The sequence below is a fragment of the Amphibalanus amphitrite genome, unplaced genomic scaffold, assembly GCF_019059575.1.
Source record: "Amphibalanus amphitrite isolate SeventyFive unplaced genomic scaffold, NRLGWU_Aamphi_draft 000611F_arrow, whole genome shotgun sequence".
Taxonomy (NCBI): Eukaryota; Metazoa; Arthropoda; class Thecostraca; order Balanomorpha; family Balanidae; genus Amphibalanus; species Amphibalanus amphitrite.
The window spans coordinates 347,251-357,488 of NW_024882105.1; the positions used below are offsets into that span (position 1 = coordinate 347,251).

General features: G+C 49.2%; 2 protein-coding genes across 2 annotated transcripts; both read left to right on the forward strand.

Annotated features, from left to right (window-relative positions):
• LOC122363254 (GPI transamidase component PIG-S-like) lies at positions 1-3,899 on the forward strand. Its single transcript, XM_043332301.1, has 2 exons — positions 1-27; positions 1,836-3,899. The coding sequence occupies exon 2, from the start codon at positions 1,895-1,897 to the stop codon at positions 3,407-3,409; it is 1,515 nt and encodes a 504-aa protein (XP_043188236.1). The 5' UTR covers positions 1-27; positions 1,836-1,894; the 3' UTR covers positions 3,410-3,899.
• A 2,352-nt stretch (positions 3,900-6,251) lies between these two features.
• Positions 6,252-7,481, forward strand: LOC122363256 (thyrostimulin alpha-2 subunit-like). The gene is made up of 3 exons (XM_043332304.1): positions 6,252-6,483; positions 6,760-6,935; positions 7,206-7,481. Exons 1-3 carry the CDS (start codon positions 6,252-6,254, stop codon positions 7,296-7,298), a joined length of 501 nt encoding a protein of 166 aa, XP_043188239.1. The 3' UTR covers positions 7,299-7,481.
• The last annotated feature ends 2,757 nt before the right edge of the window (positions 7,482-10,238 follow it).

A 10,238-nucleotide genomic window follows, 5' to 3' on the forward strand; every position in this document is an offset into this window, starting at 1 on the left:
ATCTTTGCCTAGGGTGATCGTTGGGCTGTAAAAGCTCCTGATTTATGCTCGTCTCAGCCTAAGCTACGGAACTGCTATTCCAGTTCAAAACCCATGTTAAAAAGTGAACTATTTCCTTTAACTGTAAGTAAGGATAAACTTTTGTTTTGCTGGCTCCTAGTCCTGCCTACCAGCGTTGGTGTCATTAGTAATTGTAATCGGATTCCAATTCGGCAGCAAAGGCTTGAGGGTGAAATGCTGTTTATTTTGATTTGTGCTGGGTAGGGTAGGCACCAAAGCAATAAGGTATTCATTAAGAAGGCGTCTCATGAGATGCCAGATTAAATACCAGGTGGTTTCTCAAGAATTTTTTGGCAGGACAGTTAATGTCATGGTGTGAACAATTGAGTTGAGAAAGCAATTCAAATTATAAAAAATACATTTCCTTGAAATGTTTCTGAATGTTGCAAAGAAATCAGAAATAATGTGTTTATTTTTCCCTCAGAAAATGTGCATTGTGCTCTATTTACAAAATGACGTCACCAAACCGGAACACATTTTCAGGTATTCTAGTTACTACGGCCTGGGTAGGCACTTACTGCGTACCCACACCTAGCACTGCAGCCCCAAGCAGGGTCCTGGGTCCTGTTTCAAACCATTTTATATACTGTACAGTGTACACACCATGAATATGTTAATATTCATCTCAAGGAATTGCAGTTTGGCAGTCACACTGCAAAGTGCAAGCAGCTACATCCTATTGCCTTCTGGCTTGTACTTTCATTAAAATTTCAAAAACGTCATTGGATGTTAACAATGAAAATTGTTGATGTTTCCATGAAAACTGAAAGGTGGCTAGCAGCATGCCATAAAACATGGACTGGCTCAGTCCAACTCCAGACCTTAGTGGCTCCATCCCAGTTAAACTGTATTTAGATTTTTCATATGATATTGATAGGTTACAGGCTAAGGGTGAGATAAAAAATGACAGAAGTGTCGCTTACTCAGTGGCGCCTTCCCAACCATTCTTTAATTTATCATCAGGTACCTCATGGTGATTTATAGCCTGAGCTGCTCCATTTCTTTACTGACATCTACATTGATAATGAAAAATATAAAGTGATTTTTAGGGCACAGTTGTCCACATTCATTAATAATGTATTAAGACATTGTTCACTTTAATCCATATTTCATGCCACCATTTTTCCTAAATAGTTTATCAAATTTGGAATGATATGGGTGTGTCATTTCCTTTTTTGCATTTATAAGTACAGATGCTGATGAAGCAATAAAACAAACAGTAAAAATAAGAGCAATTCCTCTAGTAATAGCTTGCTTTAAGATCAGCATGCTTATTACTTAAGATTTGCAGTACATAGTACATTTATAATGCATGTTGGCCATGGAGATGATAAGACTTTGTTCATTTATAATTTGATTTTCCAGACATCTGTTTTTTATCACATAAAAATGCCCCCCTTGTAACTTCCTTTAGCTTAACATATCGACACCTTTTTTTAAACCCCACATCTGTTCTCCGGTGAATTTCCGGGAAGCACGAAAGATCTCTTTTTAGAAGTGTCCAATCGTCCCATCCTGATCAAATTTGTGTGTTCGTAAGCTTGCTCTGGCATTGCTTGATCTGCCAAGACAGACAAACTTGAGAAAAATCGAGTGACTGTACCTTTTTTGAAGGTTTCTTAACAACTTGTCTGAACTTCACGAGAGAACAAATGTGGGGTTTTAAAAAAAGGTGTCGATATTTGCTTTTGTTGGTCATTTTTTATTTTGGTCCAGTTAAGATGTCAACGTGAAAAAGTTTTATCAACGGTGTGACATTTTCATATCTGTTTCAGCACTAGGGACTACCTTTTGTTGCAATGTCCTGCTGACAGCAGTCAGAGCGTGAGCAGTCATGGCTGGCGGCAGCGGCGGCGCGGACACCGCGGACGACACGCGCACGGCGCGCTCGCTGGCCGCTCTGTCGTTCGCCGTCACCGTGATCGCCGTCGGCGTGCCCGTCTGGCTAAAAACCACCGAGATCTACCGGGCGGCCATCCTGTACGGCGGTATCGCCGGTCTGCAGGAGCTGGAGCTGCGGGTGGGTGCCGGCGCGCGGCTGGAGGTGCTGGCGGAGGACGGGCCGGCCGCCGAGCGGCTCGCGGCCGGCCTGGCGCCGCTGCTGCCAGACTGTCGGCTGGACGGCCGCTCGTTCACGGAGGCAGAGCGGGGCCGACTGGCCGACGCCGCGGACCCGTGGGCGGCGGACGACGCGCTGAACTCTGTCGGAGAGTCGGACCACCTGCGGCTAATAGTGCTGCCCGAGCGGCTGGCGCCGTCCGCCGCCGCGCCGGTGATGTTCGGACGCTACGCTGACGTGTTAGTGACGCCGACGGTTGGTGCTGAGCAGCTGGCCGCGCTGCTCCGCCAGACGGTGGTCGGGGATGTGTCTGACGCGGTGGCCACTCGCCGAGTCCGCTCAGCACCCGCCTACGACCTGCTGGTGTCGGTGGCGGCGCCGCGGCCACTCTCACCCGAACCTCTCTGGGACGGCAGCGGCGCGGCCGGCCGTCTGCTGGAGCCGGTCATCGAACGGCTGCGACCCCTCGCCAACATATCCGTCAAGTCTCAGCACCTCTACCACGCGGACCTGGGCGTGCGGCCCGGCTGGGACGACACGGCCGGCGAGTATTTCCTCTCGGAGGAGCAGCTGTCGCTGGTGGTGACGCCGCTGGAAGCCCGGCTGGGCGCCTCCGTCTCCGGCCGGCCCACGCTGCAATTTGTGGTGTACGTGCCAGCTCCGGCGGAGCAGCCGCTGCACCTGCGGCCGGCCGGCGCCGCCGACGCGTTCCTCTCGCCGCGCTGGGGTGGTGTGCAGGTGTACAACCCGCCGGCCGGTCAGGAGACGGTGGATGCGCGCCGCGTGGTGACGGTGCTGGTTACCCAGCTGCGCCTGCTGCTGGGTGTGCCGGAGCCGCCGCCTGAGGCCGCCGTCCGACCGGCCGGCCCCAGCGGACTCCGTGGCTGGGAGCTGATGGCGCTCCGCCGGCGGCGCGCTGTCGAGAACGTGGAGAGCGCACGCCGGAACCTGGCCTCGCTGGCCGCCATGCTGGAACAGATCTCCAACATCGTCATCGACGACTCGGTGGGCGCTGCGGTGCAGGACGGCGTGGCGGCGGCCGAGGAGGCGGCGCGGTACCTCGCTGAGGGACGGGAGGCAGACGCGTACGCCAGCTCGTGTCGAGCGCTGGCCAACTCAGAGCGGGCCATCTATGACCCGAGCATGCTGGCGCTGCTGTATTTCCCGGACGACCAGAAGTACGCCATCTACATTCCGCTGTTTCTGCCGGTCAGCATCCCCGTGCTGATGTCGCTGCGCAGCATCTGGGGCTGGGTCAGAGGCGCCCCGGAGAAGGTGAAAGCTGAGTGATGCCGCCCAGCCCCTTCGTCATTGAGACGGCCTGTGTGGCGTGACAGAGTGGTTGGTCGTAAAGAGACTCAACGGACTCCCACTGGAGATGGGAAAGACATTGGTGCGCTCATCGTCATGTGTGCTTTGTATGATGGTGTGATACCTTTTGGCTGGTTCTGTAGTGGTCAAACGGGCTGATGATATCCTTTGAATGTGATTTGTTTCGCTCAATCAGCTTGTGTGTTTCGGCTTCTGATGACCGGATTTTGAATGTGAGCTTGTGTTATGTCCATTCACTGCAGGTTGTGCACCGGTTTCTGAAAACCACCCAGTCAGATATGAATGTCCTTGTCCACGCTGCGCTTAGACATTGTCGTCCCGTGTTATACGAGACTGTCGTGATTACTACGAATACTGTGTTGTACATTTTATCGGATCACTGGCACTTGTTCGGACAACTATGTGATACGTAAATGCTTCGATGAAATGAAATGCACTGAAATTGCAACGGACTTTTTTCTTCTGTGCTCTACTTGCATCGGCCTTCTCTGTGCGTGACGTCACTGCTGTGTGTTTTAGCGCGTGTGGGATCCATCAAAGCAGACCACGTCATTTTGGTTCAGTTAAAATCGGCATTGGACTGTCATTTCTCTGGGCTCGTTCTGCCTCGAATAGGCTTATACCGGGGATGGGCTTAAGGGGCCGTTGCACTGACCTAGAGAAGAAATCCTACAAATGGACTCCGGTTGGCATGCTGACGTTTCTAATTGAGCTGTGCCAATTTGAGATCATCCTCGGAGGCGGGGTGGATGGATCGGATGGTTTGGGAGAGTCGCTCGATCGAGCCAGATCGCCCCCAGTCAGATAATTAATCTATCATGCCACAGGTGACAGACGGAAACTGGACCAACGCGGTCAGTAGTTCGAATCTGAGCGTTAGTGCCCTGAGTCGACCCAAATGCATTTTGATATTCAATTAACGAAATACATGGTACCATTAATGAGAAACTAAATCGTGGTAGAAGGTGGTTGTCAAAATGTCAGTGGCTGCCTTTCCGACACCCATCGAGCTGCGGCGTCAGATCAAGAATTTTCGCGTAGTTCAGTATGTATGAGCGCTTCACAAAGAACTTGCTGCCAATAGGTCGAACGAAAAAGCCTAACCCACGGCAGCACAAAATCTCGCTGGAACTTTGAACGGTTCGATGAAATGTGAACTACCCCACATTCTGTCGGTACCATTGGCTCATGATATGTTTATTCGATGTTAGATGCATTTCGCTACCAATATGCCTGTGCTTATGTCCTGCCGTACGACTCGACTGCAGAAGTCAATGAATAGTTGCCGTCAGTGTCGCTAGATGTCTCTGTCGTATGGCGCCTGAAGCATGCTGTGCCGCAAAGCCTCACATGCTGTGCCGCAATGCTTCACACACGAGGCAAAATTCAAATACTTGAGTTATGGCCTCTAGCCTTGGCAAATTTTCCTCTATGTTCGAAGACAGGTCCTCGGCAGAAGTATGCGTAAGAAGCAATTATTTTACACATAATTACGATGATATTTGACCCGGTCACAGGGGGGTGCCATCCCCCTGACAGCTTTATCGTGAGTGCTCAGAACACGTTTGCGATAGAGAGCAGCTAAAAGTTGACATACCTGACCTTTGATTCAAGCCGAAGCTTGTGACACCAACCACATTTTCAGGTCAGGTCAGGTAACTGAGCTATGGTGTCATAAGTGACCCTTTGTACGCTTTCCAGCATGTCGCACATTCTCAACGTCCTCAGTGCCGGGGGATCTTTTGCAGAGAGATGGAACTTGCAGGACATAGTAACTTCCCGAATAGGTGCTCATACTTGCATATCTTATATTTTTCATAAAGGGCGCCTGGGGTCAGGTTGGTCACGTGACCGCAGTCATGAACATAATGATGCCCAGATTATCGTCCGCGTTCCACCGTGCACCGAGGTTTATTTTTAACATTTGACAGGTACCTATGCGTTAGGCTTACCATGGATCTCCCAAACACCAGCGAACAGAAGAGAGACCAAGTAATCTCAACTCCCGTTTTAACGTGATGCTCCGCAGCAGTTTAGTATTTAGACTATCATTTTTTTATTGTGGCAATCCCGTATATTTTCGATACTCGGCTCATAGACCTGACCAGTGACCGTTTAACCTATCGATCAAACCCCAAATTTACCTGCCAATGCTTCAATCCCCTTCCATTGGTCTCCGGAGTGTGTGGGCGCGGCACCTGTTGCGCGGGGGCGTGTGACGTCATCTCAGCAGCCTGAGGAGGGCCTCGTCGGTGTCGGCGCGTCGGACCAGGAGGGAGCCACAGGTCGCCGTCGGCCCAGACCGCCGGCGGAGCCCCGAGAGACACCACTGACCAGTGCGAGCGGCCGCCAACCCGTGCGCAGGTAACGAACCACTCCTCACCCGGAGACGGCAGGGGCAAGATTACTTTACTACTCGGCAGGGGTGCCTGCTGTCCTACTTCACCAGGTTCCCTCTAAAATCCAAATAAATACCGTTATGCATCCCTGGAATGCTTCTGTTATCAAAGAAGTATGTATATGCCTAGGCGAGAAATTATATGAGAATTGTATGTTCACTTCATTTTTAGCGAAGAATCCGTATCTATAAGAGGTTACTCACACCTACCTCCAGGCTCCAGGATAAAATGTAGGAAAGAGGTCAATAGATAAAAAATGCCGGGTGTGTTTAATTCATTTTTACCACTTCCTTAAACATTGAGGCGAGCGTACAATTTGAACAGCCCCGGTTTCGCGTACCTACTAAACAGGCCTCCAGCCAACGCCTCACGATCCGCCTGTGCCCGTCAGCCTGTCCACAATGTCCGTACTCGGTGGACGGGTGCCGCTGCTGGTGCCGCTGCTGGCCCTGCTGGCCACGCTGGTCTCCAGCGGCGACTCTCGCCGGCTCTCCCCCTGGGAGATGGCCGAGAGGGCCGAGCTGCTGCTGGAGGAGGTGGCAGACGACCTGCTGGCTCAGGAAGAGGCACAGGGAGAGGACGGCCGCAAGGCGCCGACGCCGGCCCAGTTTCAGTCGCGCTGTGAGCTGGTCGGTGAGTAGTCCAGTCCCACTGTGAGAGGTGACTGGTCCAGTTTCTATGTAAGCTGGTCGGTGAGTGGTCCAGTCTCGATGTAAGGTGGTCGGTGAGTTATTGCAAGCTAGTCGGTGGGTAAGTGTCAGGCTCGCTGAGGTTGCTTATGAATTATCTCGTGTGACTCAGCTGCACAAAACTAAGCATTGCTTGTTACTTGGATAGTACCCAGTTACAAGTACGCGCTCTGATGTCACTCTCACCCTCGACTGACGGTTTTACCTCTCCGCCCTTCAGGTCACACCCAGCTGGTCCAGGTGCGCGGCTGTGCGCCGGTCGAGCTCACGGTGAACGCCTGTGACGGCATGTGCGGCTCGTCGGCTCACCCTTCCAGCTGGCACACGCTGAGCATGAACCCGAGACACGCGGTCACCTCCGTCGGACAGTGCTGCAACATTATGGAGACGAAAAACGTGAGTGGAAAACGTGACTTAGCAGCCAAAATGTAACTATTGACCAAAACTGTTTATGAGAAGCCAAACTAAATATAATGGAATGCAGTCAAAATATAATGGAATGCGGTCAGTCACGAGACGAGACATGGTTATGAGCGTAAAATAAATATGTGTTCATGCAATTTATTTCATACCCACAGATAAATAATGTACCAGTGTCTGCCTGTTACCTAGCTCTTGACACAGATAGCCCGCCATGAATTTATGATATCTTATCCTGTGTTCCAGGTCAGCATTAAAATGGAGTGTATCGATGGTCCCAAGTACGTGAAAATCAAGTCAGCTAAATCGTGCGCGTGCTTTCACTGCAAGAAGACGTGAAGGCGTTCTTATAAAAGGGGCATAAAGCATATGACGTCCTGATGAACGTCTACTTTGTTGCTGCAGCGCTCGTACATGTGTGTGAAAGCAAACCAAAACATATAATAGTTATTATTTGGTCGACATTGGAATATACGGTGATGCGTGATTCGTTGACAGAACGATGTTCCCTTCCATGCAAGATATGTTTGAATATTGTGAGCCTGTGCATCAAAGCATCGGTATGCTGATTTTGCACGGTAGTAATAAATGATAGAGTAGTCGGTAAGCTTTCGTAAAAAGTAATCAAGATGTAGGGCATGATCAATACTAGAATATCTAATTGTATTTGATTTTCATCACTGCTTCATTTTGTGAGTACGCTAATTATAAAATCACTTAGATTAACGGGCCGTATCATTCGTAATCCGACGATTTATTTATGATTACTAGAGCTGCCATCTGGTTTCGACGTGCCACCGACGAACATCAAACGCCTACCTGGCATCACTCGTAAACACTCAGTGTTTCACACAGGAAATGACAGCAATGGTGGAACTCTCCATCGATGTTTTGCTGGTACGTAGGTACTAGGTATATACGTCTATCATCGCTAGAATCGTTCAGAAGCGGCATCCAGTGAGGCTAGCCAAGTAATTGCGATACAAAACATCTTAGAACGAGGACATTTTGAAGAACGATCGGCAGCTTCAGAGACCCTGACCGCGTTGCAACCCAACACCGTTTTGTCGTATGACCGCTGGGACAACCTCATGATCAAGTTTTTGGCCAGGTAAGTTCCTGCGGGCGATGCATTGCGCTAAGCTTATACACCGGTGTCCTGATTCCTTGAGGCAAATAAACTCGGTGATCGCATCTCTGCGTATTTGTCATTCGCAATAAAATAGGCATCTTGATCGCTGTTTGCTATTTGATAAGTTAATCCACGGGCCACGGGGTACATTTTTGCGCCTCCCTTACGGTGTTTCGTAATTACGAGTATATTTGAAGCGCCAACTACAGGGTGCCCCAGAAGTCTTTAAGGCACTTGGTCACGTGTTACTCGCAATTCGCATGCGCATTGCGCACGCATGAAAATAAATAATTTCGCCATTTATAAGTTAACTACATAAATCAAAGTTTTTTTAGGTGTGTCATTTGCGCCAGGCTGTCATATCTCCAAACCCCATATAAATATTGCGTCGAGTCAAAGGAATGAACTGGACTGTTTCCTATGACGCGCTCGAGCAGTCGAGTTTTATTTTCGAAATGGGTATCATGTGTATGCAGCCCAAAGGGCTTTCCAACAAATAAACCATTCTGCTGCTAATGCACCCTCGGGTAATGCAGTACGCCGTTTCGTTGTACGCTTCAGCGAAGAAGGCTCTATAGCCGATGAAGAGGGTCATGGGCCATGGCAACACCGACGTGTCGCTAATCAGAACTAATCAGAGGGCGGAGGAGCCAGCGTGGTCTCTGGCGCTCGTTCTCTGTGAGACTCACAAGTCACAACGTCGGCCACCTGACTGACGTGGTATTCCACGAATAAAAATACAAAACTTCCGTTCATTCCCTTTCGTTTGAGGCATCGTTTGTCTTAATCGGTGGCATAGTATACGGACACACGACAAAAATAAAGAAGCTCCAAGACTTAGAGCACACCATAGGTAGCACACCTGATGATATGCTCAAGTGTCAAATCGATGAAAACATGCTTTCATCCATGTTTATAGGTGCATTTTAGATACGTTCATTCTAAAGAGCACGGATACACTAATTTACATTTTTTATGGGATTAGGCCATTTAACTTTTAAAGGTCAAATGCTTTTATATAGACGATTTTCGGCACCTGAGAGACCGTGACCTGACCATCGTGTGAGGTCAACACCCTAATGCGACCTGTCCCAATAAAAAACATATCATTCATCGTGCCTGAGCATTGTGTGAAAGAGTAATTAAATTTCTTCGAGTCTTTGCAAATCGTTGAATGAATCTAATCAAAGAGTCATTACACGAAGCGTTCGCCAATAAAAACGATCACTGCGTGAGAGTTGATCCCATAACGGGTCCCAAGAGCGTGATCTAGGCTGTCCAATAGATACAGGTTATGCTACATTAGGTGCAAAAGTAAAACAGACAGCCTTATTATTTCCCCTTGGACGCGTGGCCGGAAGTGCTCGCAACTTACCTGTATCTAATTAATAACCGAGATATATGGTACATGAGGCTTTATTGAATGCCGACCTTCTGGGGCTATGCTTTTCCCACGAGGTTTTCCGGCAGTGGGCATTAGGCACCACCGCTGATAAATCACGAACCTCTGTAAAGTTATCCCAGGACATGGGCGAATCCAGAATGGTTATAGCAGACGGTACGGGGGGCGGCATACCTCTCGAAAGTTTCTCCAAATTTCAGAAACTCCTCGTATTTCGATGGGCTTTAACGGTTAGCCACTGCTGTGAAAATTAAAGCAAATTTTCGCATAAAAATTGTTGAATTTCTTTCTATCCTATACATTATAAAACGACAAATATTCATCCATTCCGAGCGCTGTGAGGGGGCAGTTACCCCAAATGCCCTCCCACTCCTTGGATCCGCCAGTGTCCCATGAGGGGCAGGGCAAGGGGCTGATGCCACATCGGGTCGTATTTTAGTGATCGTCCAAAAGCAAGCTGCAGATGCAGGTAGAGTGTTGAGAAAGCAGCAAGCTATCGAGCCCTCACAACTTATATATCGAATTGTTGTATGTATTGGGACCAATCTGGATTGATCAAGTTATCTTCAGAGGTTATTGTACCTACTTCGACAAGCTATTTGAAACCGTTTGAAGCCGTTTGACTAGACCCTTTTGAAACTGCCTAGGTCGTTTCCAAACGGCCTAATATTTCAGGCGGTTTGAAAACGGTCGGTGCTTTCAGGCGGTTTTCAAACGGCGTGACTCGGCTGGGCCGTTTGCAAAC